This window comes from Bombina bombina, chromosome 1 (assembly GCF_027579735.1).
Source record: "Bombina bombina isolate aBomBom1 chromosome 1, aBomBom1.pri, whole genome shotgun sequence".
Classification (NCBI taxonomy): domain Eukaryota; kingdom Metazoa; phylum Chordata; class Amphibia; order Anura; family Bombinatoridae; genus Bombina; species Bombina bombina.
The window spans coordinates 1,571,094,714-1,571,116,124 of record NC_069499.1 but is presented as its reverse complement, the minus strand read 5'-3'; the positions used below and the strand labels follow the sequence as shown (position 1 = coordinate 1,571,116,124).

The 21,411-nt window shown below is 39.8% G+C and overlaps 1 protein-coding gene across 1 annotated transcript in view; it reads left to right on the top strand.

The window, feature by feature from the left end:
* The window catches only part of LOC128656159 (bMERB domain-containing protein 1-like), a 113,151-nt gene extending 92,027 nt beyond the window's left edge, over nt 1–21,124 (top strand). The window contains exons 3-6 of the mRNA XM_053709900.1: nt 6,674–6,747; nt 9,123–9,237; nt 17,200–17,273; nt 20,527–21,124. Coding sequence (XP_053565875.1) covers nt 6,674–6,747; nt 9,123–9,237; nt 17,200–17,273; nt 20,527–20,645 — 382 coding nt within the window. The 3' untranslated portion in view covers nt 20,646–21,124. The remainder of the gene's footprint in view (nt 1–6,673; nt 6,748–9,122; nt 9,238–17,199; nt 17,274–20,526) is intronic.
* Nucleotides 21,125–21,411: the final 287 nt, after the last annotated feature.

Sequence of the window (21,411 nt, the reverse complement as noted above, 5' to 3'; positions counted from 1 at the left end):
TCACTGCTCTCTTGTGTTTTTTACTCTCCTGTAACTCTCTTCTGGTACGTGAATAGAGACCCTGTCAATCTGCAACTATTCACTGCTCTCTGGTGTTTTTTACTCTCCTGTAACTCTCTTCTGGTACATGAATAGAGACCCTGTCAATGTGCAAACTATTCACTGCTCTCTGGTGTTTTTTTTTACTCTCCTGTAACTCTCTTCTGGTACGTGAATAGAGACCCTGTCAATCTGCAACTATTCACTGCTCTCTGGTGTTTTTTACTCTCCTGTAACTCTCTTCTGGTACGTGAATAGAGACCCTGTCAATCTGCAACTATTCACTGCTCTCTGGTGTTTTTTACTCTCCTGTAACTCTCTTCTGGTACGTGAAAAGAGACCCTGTCAATCTGCAACTATTCACTGCTCTCTGGTGTTTTTTACTCTCCTGTAACTCTCTTCTGGTACGTGAATAGAGACCCTGTCAATCTGCAACTATTCACTGCTCTCTGGTGTTTTTTACTCTCCTGTAACTCTCTTCTGGTACGTGAATAGAGACCCTGTCAATCTGCAACTATTCACTGCTCTCTTGTGTTTTTTACTCTCCTGTAACTCTCTTCTGGTACGTGAATAGAGACCCTGTCAATCTGCAACTATTCACTGCTCTCTGGTGTTTTTTACTCTCCTGTAACTCTCTTCTGGTACATGAATAGAGACCCTGTCAATGTGCAAACTATTCACTGCTCTCTGGTGTTTTTTTTTTACTCTCCTGTAACTCTCTTCTGGTACGTGAATAGAGACCCTGTCAATCTGCAACTATTCACTGCTCTCTGGTGTTTTTTACTCTCCTGTAACTCTCTTCTGGTACGTGAATAGAGACCCTGTCAATCTGCAACTATTCACTGCTCTCTGGTGTTTTTTACTCTCCTGTAACTCTCTTCTGGTACGTGAATAGAGACCCTGTCAATCTGCAACTATTCACTGCTCTCTTGTGTTTTTTACTCTCCTGTAACTCTCTTCTGGTACGTGAATAGAGACCCTGTCAATCTGCAACTATTCACTGCTCTCTGGTGTTTTTTACTCTCCTGTAACTCTCTTCTGGTACATGAATAGAGACCCTGTCAATGTGCAAACTATTCACTGCTCTCTGGTGTTTTTTTTTACTCTCCTGTAACTCTCTTCTGGTACGTGAATAGAGACCCTGTCAATCTGCAACTATTCACTGCTCTCTGGTGTTTTTTACTCTCCTGTAACTCTCTTCTGGTACGTGAATAGAGACCCTGTCAATCTGCAACTATTCACTGCTCTCTGGTGTTTTTTACTCTCCTGTAACTCTCTTCTGGTACATGAATATTTACATAGAGCAAATTATTTTAGTTTGTTAATTTAGTCCTACATCTGTTGTACTGTTATCCAACGTGTTATTTCTAATGTTCATTTAACTGCCATGTGATGTTCAATCCTTATCAATACTTATTATTCTAAAATGTATAGCTGTCTTATTCCATAGTATTAACCTCCCCAAATTGTATTGTCTGTTTACTTAACATCTCACCCTGACCAGACCAGAATCTAACTTTCCAATTGGCCTTTCCAATTGTCTTTGATTAGCAATCAACTAAATTTAGAGGACTCAGCTGACTGCCCTCCCTGCATATATTTCACACCAGTCTGAGATGTGCATTGCACAGTGATGTGCATTGCTATAACATATGTTCACATTTTCAAAGTGAACATTTTATAAGTGATTCACTAGCAATAGAATTATACAAGAATTAAGTGAACATTTTATAAGTGAGGCACTAGCAATAGAATTATACAAGAATTAAGTGAACATTTTATAAGTGATTCACTAGCAATAGAATTATACTGTACAAGAATTAAGTGAACATTTTATAAGTGAGGCACTAGCAATAGAATTATACAAGAATTAAGTGAACATTTTATAAGTGAGGCACTAGCAATAGAATTAGACAAGGATTGGGCAAGGAGCAAGAAAAAGGCAGGTACTTTTGAAATATTATGTTTGATATACCTTACTGTTTTCAAATGCAATTGCTACTGTAATACTGTGTCTTATGTGTTTAACTGGTTCCCTCTTTTGTAAAAATGCCTAATATCTTCTTATTCCTTTTTGCTGCCTTTTGTCTCTATAACAAACTACATTATTCAATTACTCCTTCTCCCTCTCCACCTGCATTGTTCATTAGCCCATCTCTCTTAAACTCACATTACTTTTGTACTCATGAACTCTACCTATTCCTAAACACTCTCTCTCCCCCCTACACCTTGTCTCAAAAGCAGTCTCACTACTGCAAATCTGTATCTCATCTTATGTCACTCTCCCTCTTGCTTCTACTAACTGCTGGTGACATCTCCCCTAATCCTGGTCCCCAACAACTGCCTAGCCGTGCACATTCATGTATACCTTCCCACAGACTCAAAAAACTAAACTCTGACAACCTTACTCACATTCCTCTTGCATCAAAAGCCACTTCCCCTTTCACTTGTGCACTTTGGAACTCTCGCTCTGTTTGCAACAAACTCACTTCTATACATGACCTCTTTATCTCCCACTCCCTCAACCTTCTGGCCCTTACAGAAAGCTGGCTCTCTCCCCTAGACACAGCATCCACTGCTGCTCTGTCACATGGGGGTCTCCACTTCAGCCACACTCCTAGGTCTGGTAATAGACAAGGAGGTGGTGTAGGTATTTTACTTTCCTCTCGTTGCACCTTTCAACAAATACATCCCATCTCTTCCCTCACATTTTCCTCATTCGAAACCCACATGTTTAGCTTATTCTCGCCTCTTTCTATACGTGTCACAGTCATATACCGTCCTCCTGGCTCCTCAACTCAATTTCTAGATCACTTGGCTGCATGGCTTCCTTATTTCCTTTCCTCAGACACCCCTTCCCTCATTCTTGGTGACTTCAACATCCCTCTTGACAATCCCACTACCTCCTCTGCAAAACAACTTCCTTCTGCAACTCACTTCCTCTTTTTGGTTTGTCACAATGGACTGATTCTCCCACTCACAAAGATGGTCACTCCCTTGACCTGATCTTTAGCTATCGAAGCACCCTCTCAAACTTCACAAACTACCCCTTTCCTCTTTCTGACCACCATCTCCTTACTTGCAACATATCATCCCTCCCTACAACTCTCCCTCCTGCTCCTCACACCAAACTTCACAGAAGCATTACGTCACTAGATCAACAACAGCTTTCTAATTCCCTCAAACCTCTCCTCTCATCCTTCTCCTCCTTTTCATGCCCTGACCAATCTATCTGCCACTATAATTCCACCCTTACATCCGTCCTTGACAATCTCGCCCCTCTTACCATAGCTTGGAAATCAAACACTCATCCTCAGCCCTGGCATACTCCTCTGACACGATACCTATGCAGATGTTCCTGTACTGCTGAGCGGCACTGGAGAAAATCTAGGAGTTCAGCTGATTTTCAACATTACAAATTTATCTTGAACTCCTACTACTCTGCCCTTAATTTCCATAAGCAACACTACTTCTCTACTCTTATCTTTAATCTTTCTTCAAACCCAAAACGTTTGTTCTCCACTTTCAATACTCTTCTCCGCCCTCCCCCACCTCCTAATACAACTTCTCTGTCAGCTCAAGACTTTGACAACCACTTCAATAACAAAATCAACTCCATCAGAAATGAAATCAGCTCTCAACATAATTCCATTCTCTCACCCCCTCAAATGCTCTCAATCAACCACAACCCACATAACCTTAAACTTAGCTCATTCTCCCCTGTTACTGAGGAAGAAGTTTCGGTACTTATACTGCGCTCTCACCTCACTACCTGTCCCCTTAACCCTATCCCCTCCCAGCTACTCCCCTCCCTCTCTGCCACCCTTACCCCTATACTCACACACACTTTCAACCTCTCCTTCAGCACAGGTATATTTCCCTCATCGCTGATGCACTGGTCACACCTATCCTCAAAAAACCCTCCCTTGATCCTACCTCCCCATCCAACTACCGCCCTATTTCCCTCCTCCCTCTTGCATCAAAGCTTCTCGAAAAACTAGCTTATGCACGCCTATCCCATTTCCTTACAATAAACTCCCTCCTTGACCCATTGCAATCTGGATTTCGTCCCCATCACTCCACAGAAACAGCAATTGTTAAGGTTACCAACGACCTACTTACAGCAAAATCAAAAGGCCACTTCTCTCTGCTTTTTCTCCTTGATCTGTCCGCAGCCTTTGACACTGTTGACCACCCTCTCTTGCTCCAAACCCTCCAATCCTTCGGCATATGTGACACAGCCCTCTTGTGGCTCTCTTCCTACCTGTCAAACCGTACCTTTAGTGTAACCTTCTCTGGGGCCTCTTCTGCCCCGTCACCACTTTCTGTCGGAGTACTGCAAGGCTCTGTCCTCGGTCCCCTTCTCTTTTCAATCTAAACGTCATGACTAGGTTCCTTAATAAAGTCCCATGGTTTACAATATCATTTGTATGCCGATGAAACCCAAATCTACTTCTCTGCACCAGACCTTTCTCCTTCCTTACCAACTTTTGTCACTAAATGTCTTTCTCACATCTCCTACTAGATGTCCTCTCACTACCTCAAGCTAAATCTCTCCAAAACTGAGCTCCTTATTTTCCCCCCTTCAAAACTCTCCACCCCCAATCTCTCTATAACTGTCAACAACTCCATCATTACCCCTACCCCGCATGCCCGATGTCTCGGGATCACGTTTGACTCAGATCTTTCTTTCACTCCTCACATTCAGTCTTTGGCTAAAGCCTGCCGCTTCCACCTTAAAAACATCTAAAAAATTAGACACTTCCTTACACAAGACACAACTAAGATTTTAATCCACTCTCTCATCCTCTCCCGCCTCGATTACTGCAACTCTGTCCTCTCTGGTCTCACCACCTACCGCCTAGCTCCTTTACAATCCTCAATGAATGCCTCTGCCAGACAAGTCGCTTTTCATCTGCTGCACCTCTCTGCCAATCTCTTCACTGGCTTCCTCTTGCCTCTAGGATCAAACACAACATTCTCACTCTGACATACAAAGCCCTCAACTGCACTGTTCCCCCCTATATCTCAGACCTTGTCTACAGATAATCTGCTCACGACCTCCTACTCTCCTCCTCTCTTGTCACCTCATCATACTCCCGTTTACAGGACTTCTCCAGACTGGCTCCCATCTTGTGGAACTCTCTGCCTCGCACCACAAGACTCTCTTCTAGTTTTAAAAGCTTCAAGTGCTCCCTAAAGACTCTACTGTTCAGGGATGCATACAACCTACGCTAGCCTTTCTTTATACCAGTTCCTCTCCTCCATTGCTATCCCCTGAACCCTCTTAGCATGTAAGCCTAAGAGTCCAGCTGTTTGTAGATCACCTTCTCAAGAGCTGACTACAACAGTGCGACTCTTGGCAGGGCCCTCTACCCACTTGATCCCTATAATTGTTTTTTTGTACTCCGCATTTGTTAATAGCGCTGCGGAATCTGTTGGCGCTCTACAAATAACTGATAATAATAATAATAATACTTCCGCTTACGGACTTTGCACAGAGAGACATAGGATTATAGTGCTGGAAGCGAGAGCAGCTAGCCAGATACCGGAATCAGCTGATTGTGTGTTGTCTAAAGGCGTTTTTATTTACACTTTCTTGGAAGTGCAACGTATTATATGCTCACAGTAAAGATATTATATCTTTTACCTTGAGTCGTGGTTGCGCTCTTTCTGTTTTCAGTACAACATATCTAATGTATTAAAATCAAATTCCAAAAATATTATAAAGTATTATTTTAAAATATAGATCACTGTCCAGCAAAAATACCCAGCCAGGGCCAGCTCTCATCATCCATACTGGCTGTATTTCTCAGTAAGTGCTTATTTTCTTCGGCACACCGTCAGTATTTCTAGTAGCCGCTAGTTCAGTTTTAGTGATGCCTGAAAGCGACTTATGTGGTTCCTAACGGTTGCAATACCTTTGATATTTTTGAATATTTGTCCTTTAAAGGGTCATGAAACACAACATTTTTCTGTCATAATTTAGGAAGATCATAACATTTTAAACAATTTTCCAATTTACCTCTTATAAAACATTTAGTTTCTTCTCTTGTTATTGTTTGAGGAAGAAACAGCAATGCAATACTGGGAGCTAGCTGAACACATCGGGTGAGCCAATGCCAGGAGGCATTTATGTGCAGCCACCAATAAGCAGCTAGCTCACAGAAGTAACTGCTGCTCCTGAGCCTACCTAGGTATGCTTTTCAAAAAGGATACTAAGCAAATGAAGTAAATTAGATGCAAGATTTTTTTTAAAAATTGTATGTTCTATTTGATTCAAGAATGAAACATTTTGGGTTTCATGTCCCTTTAAGTTTTGGAGCTATGTGGTATATAAAGCCTTGCAGTTGGTGTTCTGGGCTTTGATTGGGCATTATATTATTTATAGGGTAGGCATATGTCACCTATAGTCTGTGTGTTAAATAATATATATATTGTATTAAAGCTGCTATATCCAGCGTTTTTTGGTAAAGTTTTAGCCCCTGCACACAATACCCGGTGTACACGAGAGGCATTGCCCTGTCTGTAGATCTCCATAACTATAATCCTATGAACACAGCACGTGCACTATACAACATGATGTTAAAGGGATACCTGGCACACTGTCTAATTTATTGTTCTGTTTGCCCAGGATGGATGATTTCCAGCTATGCCAAGAAATAACGCGACTCAAGAAGGACCTGCAGAAGCTGGTGTCTGTGCCAGGTAATTCAGGGTTGCTGTTTATGGACGAATGAAACACATTAAAGAAAGAGGGGAGATAAACATAAAAAGATAAGGAATTGGAACCTAATGCGGGAACATATTATACAGATATCGCTGCATCAGTACAACAAGGAGTTGCAATAAGCATACTTGAAGCTTTTCAAGGGGTATGTCTGTGGACTGCAAAACAATGTACATTTTGCTAACAAAATAACAGTTTTAAATGCTTTTAAAACATGTTTTTTGTATACATATAGGGATTAATAACTAATGGGCAGACAGACAGTGTTCCCAACCAGGGAACCTGTCCTCCCTCACTTGTAGCTAGTGAGGTGAAATTTGCTATCTGTAGTGATTAATACACAAGCATTTCCTTAAGCAGCCTGCATCCAGCTCTTGTGTAATTTGATGAACCAATCAGAGCAGGGGTTCTCAGTTACCTGGACAGATTAGTCCAGGTAGGTTTAAGCGCCACTGAAGGGGGTGGAGAGGTAAGGAGGTTGCTTCGTATCTTCTGGCTGCAGGTTCACACAAAGAAGAGCCTCAAGGGCACAAACTTGCATCTTCACTTTAAAGAGATATGAAACTAATTTTCTTTTCTTCCATGACTGAGATGGAGAATGTCATTTTAAACAACTTTCTAATTTACTTTACTTTACTATTATCAAATTTTCTTCATTCTCATGGTATTTATTGTTAAAAGCACGGCATAAGCTCAGGAGTGTGCACGTATCTGGAGCAGTATATGTCAGAAGTGTTGCAAGAATATTATTATTATTGGTTATTTGTAGAGCGCCAACAGATTCTGCAGTGCTATAAACATAGGCGGTATACAAGATAACATAGGGCTCAAATGGGTAGAAAGCCCTGCGAGAGTTGCACTGTTGTAGCCGGCTCTTATGGAGGCGATCTGCAAGCAGCTGGGCTCATAGGCTACATTCTAAGGGGTTTAAGGTAAAAGCAATGGAGGTAGGAAAGGTTAATTTAGGTTGTAAGCATCCCTGAACAGTAGAGTCTTTAGGGAGTGCTTGAAGCTTTCAAAACTAGGGGAGAGTCTTGTGGAGCGAGGCAGAGAGTTCCACAAGATGGGAGCCAGTCTGGAGAAGTCCTGTAAGCGGGAGTGTAAGGAGGTAGCAAGAGAGGAGGAGAGTAGGAGGTCATGAGCAGAGAGAAGGGGACGGGAGGGAGAGTATCTGGAGACAAGGTCTGAGATATAGGGGGGAGCAGTGCAGTTGAGGGCTTTGTATGTCAGAGTGAGAATATTTTGTTTAATCCTGGAGGCAAGAGGAAGCCAGTAAAGGGATTGGCAGAGAGGTGCAGCAAAAGAGTGAGGTGTAAGGAAGATGAGCCTGTCCATATGCAAGAGCACAAGAATATTATGTGAACAAAGCAAATTTGATAATAGAAGTAAATTGGAATCTTTTTTAAATTGTATTTTCTGTCTAAATCACAAAAGAAAATGTTCAGGTTTTAAATCCCTTTAAAATGATGGTAAACCTAAGCGTACTACAAACGCTAGAGTTTACCATCGCTAAAAATAAACATGAGCTTCTCTCATTGTTTTGTAAAAAAACAGCGTTACACTTACCCTGGCAGTTAGGAAAGCTTATCGCTAAAACAGCGCCTCCGGCCGCCCACGTCATTGAGGTGACGTTTAGACCTCTAGCCGTGTGAGGTTGTCAGCTGACACGCACGACTATTGGTCTATAGGTGGAAATGTCACCTCATTGGAGTAGAGCACTGTGACGTGGACCGCCGGAGGCGCTGTGTTAGCGATATGCACAGGTAGGGTGAGTGTAACGCTGTTATTTACAAAACGATGAGAGAAACTCATGTTTATTTTTAGTGATGGTAAATCCTAGCGTTTGTTATATGCTTGCATTTACCATCACTTTAATTAATGGAACGTATACTATGTAAATATAAAAATTACTTTACCCCTTTGCTGCAGCAACCATACCATATATGTTGGTTGTTGCAAGGGCTTCTAGGGTTATAGAAATAGCTTGCTGTTGCCACTGTCGGCAAGATCTTCTCAGGTACAAGGTGTGATGACCTTGCTAAGGGGTTAATAATCATTTAATAACAACATGTAAACAAGTTGTGGAAAAGGGCAACAGAGGGGAAAACGTGATAAGATCAAAGGGGGGAGGGAGAGAGACAGTGAGGGATAAAGGGAAGAGACTGAGAAGAGAGGCAGAGAGAAGTGATGAAACAAGAAATTAGATGGATATGGGTGATGCTTAATAAGCAGAAGTAGTATTACATGGAAAGAAAGATGCGCCAGTCTGTATGATATAAAGGACTCCTGAAGAGCATCAGATCGGCCAGTGCTCTGACATCTTAGGTGTGACGTCTCTTCCTGTTTTATATAGAAAAAGACAAAACACATGCGCATCAACAGCAAGAGGAGGAGCTTCTGCAGCGCATTCACAAGCTGGTGGAGACCAGGGACTTCCTTGTTGATGATGTGGAATTTGAGAGATTACGGTATGTCTATTGCCCTCCAATAACCCGTAACTGCTCCTATTCATCCTCTCCTAAATGCTGCTATAGATAATGCTCCTATAATTCCTGACTTATCTTGAATTCTTGTGCTGACTGCTATTAGAATATCTCCCCTATTGCTCCTATAACTCCTCTTCTTACTGTTCCTCAACTACTCATATAAATGATCCTTTTATCTGCTCCTATAACTCCTCCCTTATCTGCTAATATAACTCCTCCCTTATCTGCTCCTATAACTCCTCCCTTATCTGCTCTTATAACTCCTCCCTTATCTGCTCCTATAACTCCTCCTATAACTCCTCGCTTATCTGCTCCTATAACTCCTCCCTTATCTGCTCCTATAACTCCTCCTATAACTCCTCGCTTATCTGCTCCTATAACTCCTCGCTTATCTGCTCCTATAACTCCTCGCTTATCTGCTCCTATAACTCCTCCCTTATCTGCTCCTATAACTCCTCCCTTATCTGCTCCTATAACTCCTCCCTTATCTGCTCCTATAACTCCTCCCTTTACTACTCCTGTAACGCCTTCCTTACCTGCTCTTATAACCAAGCCCCTTACTGCTTCTGGAACTCCTCCCCTTCCTAGAATTCTTCCCCTATTTGCTCATATTACCCTTCCCCCTCACTGCTCCTATAATAACTCCTCCTTTAAACTGATCCAATAACTCTTGCCCTAACTGCTTTTTGAGCACCTTCCTTAGCTGTTCCTCTAATTCCAGTAACTGTTTCTATAGCCCTTCCTATTAGTCCTCCAAGAACATGCTCACTAATTACTAATTTCCCTTATATCTCCTACTCTAACTGCTTCTATTTCTCCTCTTTGAAGTGCTGTTATAAAAAACTCCCTGTCTGCTCCCGTAACTCATTCCATAACTGATCCTATAACTACTATAATTCTTTCTCCTCTTAAAACTCATTTGGAAAGTATACGTTGTCTAGCACTGTAATTAAGGTGTTTCTTTCCTCTGAGAGCATGAGTAATACTCACATATTAAACAGCCACTATGGCTCCGAGTACAGTGCTCAATACAGAAACCCATTGGATACCTGGAATCAATTTCCTGATTTCTTTATTTTATAAAAACAACTTAAAGGGACAGTATACACCAATTTTTATATAACTGCATGTGATAGATACTACAATACTAATTCAGAAAAAGTTGGGACAGTATGGAAAATGCAAAAAAACAAACAAAAAGAGTAATTTGAAAATTCAGTTCACCCTGTACTACATTGAAAACACATTATTTGATGTTTTCTTTGTCAATTTAATGTATTTTTGAAAATATACACTCATTTCAAATCTGATGACTGCAACACACTCCAAAAAAGTTGTGACAGTCAACTGTTTACCACTGTGTAACATCACCTTTTCTTTTAATAACACTTATTTAGCGTTTGGGCACTAAAGACATCTGTTGGTTAAGCTTAGCAAGCGGAATTTTCCCCCCTTAATCCATTCTGCATGTCTTCAGCTGCGCAACTCTACGGGGCCTTCGCTGCCTTATTTTGCGTTTCATAATGCGCCACACATTCTCAATCGGAAACAGGTCAGGACTGCAGGCAGACCATGCTAGCACCCGCAAGCACAACCATGGAAAAGACGACTGTCCATCTCAGATGAGACTGAGCCCAGAGAAGTCAGAGGCACTTCTGGACAGTGTTGATGTATGGCTTCTGCTTTGCATAGTAAAGCCTTTACTTGCATCTATGGATGCAGCAGCAAATGGTGATGACTGACAAAGGTTAACCAAAGTATTACCAAGCCCAGGTCAAGATATCCATTAAAGAATCATGACAGGTTTTGAGACAGTGACGTCTGAGGGATTGGAGATCAGGCATATTCAGAAGTGGTTTTCGGCCTTGCCCTTTACGCACAGAGATTTGACCGGGTTCCTTGAATCTTTAAATTATATTGTGCACTGTAGAAGGTGAAATGCCCAAAATCCTCCTACCGATTTGTCTTTGGGGAATGTTGTTCTCAAAGTGTTGGACTATTCGCTGACGCATCTGTTGGCAGCCTCAACCCATCCTTGCTCTTGAAGGACTAGGCCTTTTTTGGAGGCTCCCTATATACTATGATTACACGATTGCCTGATCTGTTTCACATCACCTTCTATGAAAATAAATGTGTTCAGAGCGCCTCAAATGGGCTAGGTGTTGTACAATGTGTAGAGTGTGTATTTAGAAATATTTTAATTGTAAATCTAGTACTTTACACAAGAATAAAACATGCCACGGTGGGTACAGTGGTAATAAATGACAATAAAAACAATAAGATGTTGTTCCACTCGTGTACAAATTAAATATTGAATATATCTATATAAAAACACTGAATATAAAATGATACAGAGGCAATAATAATGGTAGCCCCAATAAAAATATGAGAAAGTTAAAATTCCAAACAATGTCTGAAAGAAATCAATCCAATGTGTGGATTAAAAAAAATGCAGTAAATCAAATGAATGGATTGCTGATATCGACTAAGAGGAGGATACCGTAAGAGATATTATGTACCAGTGTTGGTGGTGATAATGTGTATAAAAAGGGAGTGAAAAATTATCCTTAGTGATTGCAAATATAAAGAAAACAGACAGTGTCAACTTGCTTATTCAAAAGTGAAAAAAATGATGTGAAAATTGAAAAAAATTACAAAGGAAAAAATGAAAAAATGGTGCTCAAAAAATGATGGTGTCTTGAGAAAGGCCTAGAGGAGGCCGAAATGCGTTGACCACAGCAGGTAAGCACTATTCTGATTTTATATAAGTTTTTAGTACCATCTACACTATTGTTGTTTTTATTTGCTTTTAGGTTTAATTTATGATTTAAAAAGAAAAAAAATATTTTTTTTGGATTGGAGTTTCTCCCAACCACTAAAGGTTCTCACCATCAGGAACAGAAACACTAGCCCATTAATTGGGTTTGACCTAAAAGACCGTTGACTTTATTCTCACCATCAGGAACCTCAGACGGACTCTCACCACTAGGAAAATAAGGTTTCCTTTTCTACACATTATTAACTTTTGATTTTTATTTGGATCTTCACATTTAGCCTTTTTTAGGATTTTGTTTCTTGGATTACAATCACTGACTTTGTTCTCTTTTTTTCCTTTTTTTTTTGATCACTGACTTTGTTCTCTTTTTTCATTTTTTGAGCAACATTTTTTTCACATCATTTTTTTCACTTTTGAATAAGCAAGTTGACACTGTCTGTTTTCTTTATATTTGCAATCACTAAGGATAATTTTTCACTCCCTTTTTATACACATTATCACCACCAACACTGGTACATAATATCTCTTACGGTATCCTCCTCCTAGTCGATATCAGCAATCCATTCATTTGATTTACTGCATTTTTTTTTAATCCACACATTGGATTGATTTCTTTCAGACATTGTTTGGAATTTTAACTTTCTCATATTTTTATTGGGGCTACCATTATTATTGCCTCTGTATCATTTTATATTCAGTGTTTATATAGATATATTCAATATTTAATTTGTACAAGAGTGGATCCACATCTTATTGTTTTTATTGTCATTTATTACCACTGTACCCACTGTGGCATGTTTTATTCTTGTGTAAAGTACTAGATTTACAATTAAAATATTTCTAAACACACACTCTACACATTGTACAACACCTAGCCCATTTGAGGCGCTCTGAACACATTTATTTTCTTAGTACATTTTCCAAGCTAGCTAGTTAGCCTACTGTTCAGAGCTATAGGTGCTCGTCTTTGGCGCTACACCCCATCGAAATCCATATCACATCACCTTCTATATTTCAACTTTTCACATCGCTATTAGTTCTAAATTGCCCTGTCCAAACTTTTTTTGGCATGTGTTGCAGTCATCAGATTTGAGTGTATATTTTCAAAAATGCATTAAATTCACAAAGTAAAACATTAAATAATGTGTTAATAATGTGTTTTCAATATAGTACAGGGTGAAATTAATTTTTAAATATTTTTTTTTATTATTATTTTTTTGCCTTTTTCATACTGTCCCAACTTTTTTGGAATTAAGGTTGTACTATAAAGAAGAATATGCACAGATACTGATCTAAAAATTCAGTATTTAGTTTAGACATCAGTATACATCTAAAACCTTTATTTAAAATAAGAAAAACTATACATTGTTACAAAAATACTCCCAGATGGGCTATATAACTGGATCATCTACAAAACATATTTGCAAAAAAATCTAGTGTACAATGTCCCTTTAAAACAAATACAGGAGCTATAGGCCAATCAAGGTAAATAAATGGAATAAAAACACTGTAGGTTAACTCTTTAAAAACTATTTTTTTGCGCTCAAAGTAAAACAATTAGCACATCCAGAGTAGGGTGCCTATTACAGGTTGAAAGAAAATAATTAGTGCAAGAGCAAAAAGGCTAAGGTGAGCTAACTGTTGGTATCGTGACCAAGCTACATCCTTCTCCCCAAAGAAGTGGGGTGGGCTGAAAAATTCTTATTAGCTATTGCTCGCACGCTAACCGGACACTGCGCTAGACCAACTGTGCTAAAGCCCAAGGTGCGTTAGGAATACTTTACATTCCTATGTTCTTCAAATAGAAGAAAATGGTATTTATATTTTTAATCAGATATATCTACTAAAATAAAATGTGACAATACTACATTGTGCACAAATATATTGACAAGTTAACCTGTCTGCAAACAATTTGGAGAGTCCTCTGTAAATATTTGTTTACAAATGAATAAAGTCTTCTTGCCCTTTGAAAACTCAAAAGATAACGAAAAAAAGGTTCCATGGTGCAGCAGTATAATTACACAGGTATTCAGTAAAGTGGTCTGCTGCTCACATGAAATAGAGCTAGTTTAGCTAGTATTGCGCTCAATAACGATTAGGTAAGAAAAATGTTTTCAATTTATTGCCACATCTGTGTTTAAATACACAATCACTCTGGGGTCAGGTTTACTCTTCAAGACCCATACCGTCTACTGTTAAAGCTTTTACATATACCACAGTTCCACAACAATGTAACAGCTCGGTTTACAGGAGTGTCCTTATTTAAAGAGTCCACCCCCTCCGGGTGACGAAATGGCGTGACGTCAGAAGTACATTTTGCCTATTGGCTTTGTCAAAGATCCTTGTTTATCATGACTCGTGCTATTATTAACACATCGGTTGTAATCTAGTCCTTAGAAAACAATTAGACACTGGAATCACTGGAATTGTAAAGTAACATTCTCAAATAAATATATATATATATATATATATATATATACACACAGTATACTGTACAACAAAATTGAGTACACTCCTGTTCAATATTACTTTAATGTCAAATGATTCAAAATTGTATCACTTTAGAGTAATTGCATTACTTCTAAGTGGAACAGTAGGGTATTTGCTTTTATATAAAATTAAAAACTAGATTTACTTTACTAAAAATACAGGCCCCACAGTGGAACTTAATGCTATAAAAGTGAATACATCTGTGATCACTGACAAACAAGTGAGCAAATCTGTGATCATTGAAACAAAATTGGGCAAACCTGTGATTTACAATGAGCCTATTTGCATTAACATGGTTATAAAATGACCCGTGAACACCAGAACATTCTCAGTTTTGGACCTATGGGCTGGTCTATCTGCGTGTTTGCATCATGGCTCCAAATGGAAAATAATTGCCAGAGGAGCTGAAAAATACAGGTACAAGAAGATCGGTGACCAAGTAAAAATCAGTAATCAGGAGGTATTGAACGAGCCATAGTACCACTAATCAGAGCAGTAGTGGGTATCATCCTAAAATGACGCCATTGACATTGCACTACTTGCACAATCTAGCACTGAAAAACTGACTGGCAAGTGCTTCAGACTTGGTTCAGAGGTTATCAATGGAAATCTGAATTTCTGTGACAGCTTAGGCAGTGGGAAGGACATTGTATAACGTCAACCTCTAGAAAAAAAAAACTTGCTAGCTCTTTGGCACAAAACTGCAAGATTAAACTCTACTAACGAAGATGAAAAGAAGCCTGAAGAATATTGGGAGAACATCTATGGTCAGATCAGGTTATGGTTAAAGATAAATTTGTTTGGCTCAGATGATGTCCAGCATATTTTGTGTGAACCTGATTAGGACTACTACAGTTAATGCATAGTCCCAACAGTAAAGCACGGAGGTGGGAGTGTGATGATATGGTGGCTGCATGAGTGCAAAAGGTGTTGGGAAGATGAAATTTATAGATGACACCATGTTTGCCTGTGGATATAAGAAAATACTGGCTAACAAGATCACTCCCAATATCCAGAAGCTTGGCAGAAGTGGAATATTCCAGCATGATAACAATCCAAACCACACAACCAAAATCACAAGTTTCTATTGAAGAAAGAAGTGAAAACTATGACCTGGCCAAGTATGTTGTCTGACTAAAATCCTATGCAACACCTTTGGGGTATTTTAAAGAGAGAGTAGAGCAACATAACCCTCCAGCAAAGAGCAGCTGAAACAAAATTTTCTCTGAAAAATGGCAGAACATCTCTCCATACTTTTGTGCAACATTGGTATCCTCCATACCAAGGAGGATTGAATCTATCATCAAAAATAAAGGTGGAATTTAATTCCTACTGTGGGGCCTGTATTTTTAATATAGTAAATCTAAGCTGTTAACTTTTAATTTTACATAAGAGCAAATACCCTACTGTTCAACTCAGAAGTAATGCAATTACTGTAAGGTGGTACAGCTTTGAATCATTTGACATTTAAGTGACTTCTGTTGCATAATATATATATATATATCCTTGAAAATATTTAAATACTTTTTGAGAACTGTAGATTGAGTAACCCTACATGTCAGGAATAAACACTGTTACAGAAAACCTGTATAGGCTCGTTGAGCACATAGTAAAGCTCATACTACCTATTACAATGTTCATATCTTTTGAAGACGCACCACTGTGCCTCGGAAGTTTATGCACAACTAAACTATGAGCATGTTGGTCTACTACAAGGTATATAACAGCCGATTGCAATGCTATCACTAGGAACAATAGGGCTTTAAACCCATTTTCTTCAAATATCTCACTCTAATTGCTTCCATGTATAGCTGCTGCCCAAAGTGATCCTGTAAAGAGCTAGATTATTAGATCCTTGTGAGGTTGCCCTGGGACCTAGCTGTAAATGCGAGATCATGTTCGAAATGTATTGAGCAGCACCATAACCCATTAAACAATATGGAGCATAGAAACGTACCAGGGCTATTTCAGAAATATGATTGAGATACTAGAACAAGGGATAAACGGGGAGTGCAAGGGGGAGATCCCAAAACAAAAGAACCAAGAGCACCCCACATGTATCTGCTCCTGCATTTCCTGGTGGGTTACTCCCTGCAAGAGTAAGACAACAACAGCGCACAACCTTCAACATGATGGAGCTCTGTAGCTACAGACAGTCATAAAGCAGGTTAGTGATGGCCAGACCAGCCATAGCAAGTGATGAAACAAACTTCAGTGAAGAGCTACAGCACGCACACCAAGCAGATAAAATAAGAACAAGAAAAGGCTGCAATGGGGGGTATATATATATATATATATATATATATATATATATATATATATATATATATATATATATATATATATATATATATATATATATATATATTTATGGCAAATGGAGGTGTCTTGAAGACTTTTAGGCATTTCTATTTATTCTAAGAATGTACAGGCATTATGAGTACTGTTCTAACTCCTCCCCTTTCCTACATATCCCCTCCCCTTTCTGTATAGCTCCTCCCTTAACTCCTTTTAAGACTGCACTATATGACTCTCCCAAATCCATTTATAACAGTTTTCTTTAGCTCCTCTCCTGGCTGTTACCCTGTCCTCTATATCCTATGGGGGCTTTTTATTGCCCTTCCATAAAATCACTTTGTTTACTGAGCTAACTTATTTTCTGTTTTATTTTCTTACAGGGAGCGAGAGGAAGACAAGGATATGGCAGAATTTCTGCAGAGCAAATTATCCAAAAGCTTTCTAAAGAAAGTAGGTAAGTGTTAGATAGTGAAAGGTAAGATAGTCAATTGAGCAGGTAAGATGCCAGGCAGACTTGTAGGCTGGTAGGTTAGCAGTCAGGTATGCTTACAGGCAAGCAGGTAAGCTGACAGACAGACATGCAGGTAAGAGGACAAGCAGCCAAAAAGCAAATAAGGAAGTAGACAAGCAAAGAGGAAATAAGGAAAGCTTACAGGTAAGCAAATAGTAAGTATTGTAAGCTAATACATACACATGCAGTTAAGCAGGAATATAGGCAGACAGGTGTGTTGCTAGACAGAAAATCAAGCAAGCTGGCATGTAAACAAGGGCAGATAAGATAGGTAAGTAAATAGAAATGCAGGCAGGTGGGGAGGTAGGCTGGCAGACAGGAAACCCAACAAGATGGCAGGAAAACTAACAAGAAGTCTGTTATGCTGACATAGCAAGTAGGCAAGTAAGCAAACAATCAGGTGGGAGATCAGATGGGTAGTCAAGTAAAGGGCAGACAGGTTGATAAGCTTACAATCAAGTAGGTGGATAATATAACAGACAGCCTGAAAGATTCACTGCCAGACAAATGATCAAGTGATCTGGTAGGTAAGTATGCATTTAAGCAGTAAGGTACGCAGGCAAGTAAGCTGGTAGACAGGCAGGTAAGCTGGTAGATAGGCAGGTAAGCAGGCAAGTAAGATGATAAGACAGGCAGGTAAACAAACAAGTAAGATGATCAAACAGGCAGGTAAGCAGACAAGTAAGCTGGTATACAGGCAGGTAAGCAGGCAAGTAAGATGATAAGAAAGGCAGGTAAACAAACAAGTAAGATGATAAAACAGGCAGGTAAGCAGACAAGTAAGATGATAAGACAGGCAGGTAAGCAGACAAGTAAGATTATAAGACAGGTAGTTAAGCAGGCAAGTAAGCTGGTATACAGGCAGGTAAGCAGGCAAGTAAGATGATAAGACAGACAGGTAAGCAGGCAAGTAAGATGATACAACAGGCAGGTAAGCAGACATGTAAGCTGGTATACAGGCAGGTAAGCAGACAAGTAAGCAGGCAAGTAAGCTGGTATACAAGCAGGTAAGCAGGCAAGTAAGATGATAAGACAGGCAGGTAAGCAGGCAAGTGAGATGATAAGACAGGCAGGTAAGCAGGCAAGTGAGATGATAAGACAGGCAGGTAAACAGACAAGTGAGATGATAAGACAGGCAAGTAAGCAGACAAGTGAGATGACAAGACAGGCAAGTAAACAGACAAGTGAGATGATAAGACAGGCAGGTAAGCAGACAAGTAAGATGATAAGACAGGCAGGTAAGCAGACAAGTAAGATTATAAGACAGGTAGTTAAGCAGGCAAGTAAGCTGGTATACAGGCAGGTAAGCAGGCAAGTAAGATGATAAGACAGACAGGTAAGCAGGCAAGTAAGATGATACAACAGGCAGGTAAGCAGACATGTAAGCTGGTATACAGGCAGGTAAGCAGACAAGTAAGCAGGCAAATAAGCTGGTATACAGGCAGGTAAGCAGGCAAGTAAGATGATAAGACAGGCAGGTAAGCAGGCAAGTGAGATGATAAGACAGGCAGGTAAACAGACAAGTGAGATGATAAGACAGGCAAGTAAGCAGACAAGTGAGATGACAAGACAGGCAAGTAAACAGACAAGTGAGATGATAAGACAGGCAGGTAAGCAGACAAGTGAGATAAGACAGGCAGGTAAACAGACAAGTAAGATGATAAGACAGGCAGGTAAGCAGGCAAGTGAGATGATAAGACAGGCAAGTAAGCAGACAAGTGAGATGATACAACAGGCAGGTAGACAGACAAGTGAGATGACAAGACAGGCAAGTAAGCAGACAAGTGAGATGATAACACAGGCAGGTAAGCAGACAAGTGAGATAAGACAGGCAGGTAAACAGACAAGTGAGATGATAAGACAGGCAGGTAAGCAGACAAGTGAGATGATAAGACAGGCAGGTAAACAGACAAGTGAGATGATAAGACAGGCAGGTAAGCAGACAAGTGAGATGATACAACAGGCAGGTAAACAGACAAGTGTGATGATAAGACAGGCAGGTAAGCAGGCAAGTGAGATGATAAGACAGGCAGGTAAACAGACAAGTGAGATGATAAGACAGGCAGGTAAGCAGACAAGTGAGATGATAAGACAGGCAGGTAAGCAGGCAAGTAGGATGATACAACAGGCAGGTAAGCAGACAAGTGAGATGATAAGACAGGCAGGTAAGCAGGCAAGTGAGATGATAAGACAGGCAGGTAAGCAGGCAAGTAAAGTAAGCTGGTAGACAAGCAGGTAAGCTGGCAAGTAAGATGATAAAGCAGGCAGGTAAGCAGACAAGTAAGATGATAAGACAGGTAGGTAAGCAGGCAAGTAAGCTGGTAGACAGGCAGGTAAACAGACAAGTAAGATGATAAGACAGGTAGGTAAGCAGACAAGTAAGCTGGTAGACAGGCAGGTAAGCAGACAAGTAAGATGATAAGACAGACAGGTAAGCAGGCAAGTAAGATGATAAGAGAGGCAGGTAAGCAGACAAGTAAGCTGGTAGACAGGCAGGTAAGCAGACAAGTAAGCTGGTAGACAGGCAGGAAAGTAAGAAATCATCAGACAAACTGACAAGATGCAGATACAGAAGCAGGCAGAGAGAGGAGCAGAAGGTTATAATTAAAAGGTTACCTGGCATATAGTGAGTTCCTACATACTCCAACTCTAATCATATCACCAAACCCACATATTACCCCTGAGGATTATAGAAAGCAATGTGACAGAGGAGACCCCTTAAGCTCCCAGATCAAATCTTCTTGTTTGTCACCTATAGTTCTTTTCTAAAACACCTTTTATATCTACCAGATCTTTGGCAGTTTTACCTGTCTATGACCCCTCCACATCAGCCCCCTTGCCTTTAGCTCAGACTTGCCTTTTCCACCAAATTGGACTCTTATTTTTTTAATCCAAAGTTATAAACATCTTTCTGTGCTGAGCAGATTTCTGTATAGTCTATGAAATCTGGTCTTCCTGCCTCCTCCAGCCTGGATTACCTTCCATCCCCATCACGCTGTCCTAACCTCTCATATCCAACTCATGTGTATCCCATAAGACATCTACCTGTCCCCTGTATTCTTCTACTTCTTAGAAAAGTGTTTAATCCCTCACACTGTAAAATGAACACAGTAACACAGTCTACTAATGAATGACAATATCTACTAGTGACAATTTTATGGGCGTGCAAGCATGGCTGACCATCTCATTGTTACAGCCCCCAGAAAAGAGAAGTCATCTACCTCTCGTGCGCAGCAATCTCCGGCAACATACCCCACCAAAACTGGACTCACCATGCTGAAAGAGTGCTGCGGTTTCACCTGTATAATCATGTAGCATCTTCGCTTTCAGCCTCAAGACCACCAACTATTCAAGATGGAGGCACTGTGGCACTGCATTCTGATTGGCTAACTCTGGGACATTATCTATATGCCCCCACATCTTTTTACAACAAGGGGCTATAAAGTGTGTGATACTCATGAACACTTCCTTGTGTGACGTATTGAAGAAAGTGCCATGTGTTTGTGTGCCAATTTAATTAATTTAGCTCTCTTCAGGGCTAGGGATCGTATGGTGGGAAACTGTAACTACTACAAAGCATGTAGAGAAGGGGTTAACTTGTGCCTACAGTAGCATAAACATCAAAAGTGCAATTCTGCTTTATTCTATTAATATATTATATTTATGAATATATTGTACAGTCTGTTTCTGTTCTGAAATTGCACCCATATTGCTGTTTTCTCTATTTGAAAAAATTAATATTTTGTTGTCTGTTATTTGATGTGAATAATATAAAATTATTTCTGTTCTCTGTTTATTTGCTTCAACGTTTTTCAATGTGCTGAGCACCAATATTTTTTTTTAATTATAATTTGTATTGAGGTATAGAGGTAAACTTTACAGAACAACAGCAAATATGATAACACCATCTGCATACATTAGTCACTAGGAGTACAATGTAATTCAAGGCTGTAGTATTGCAAATGTTATCAATACCATAAATGCCTCTATTATATATGAAACAAATGCTAACAAAACTGCAAGTATTGAGCCGGAAAAGAAGGTCGGAATTGTTCAACCTCACATTTTCTATATTATACTA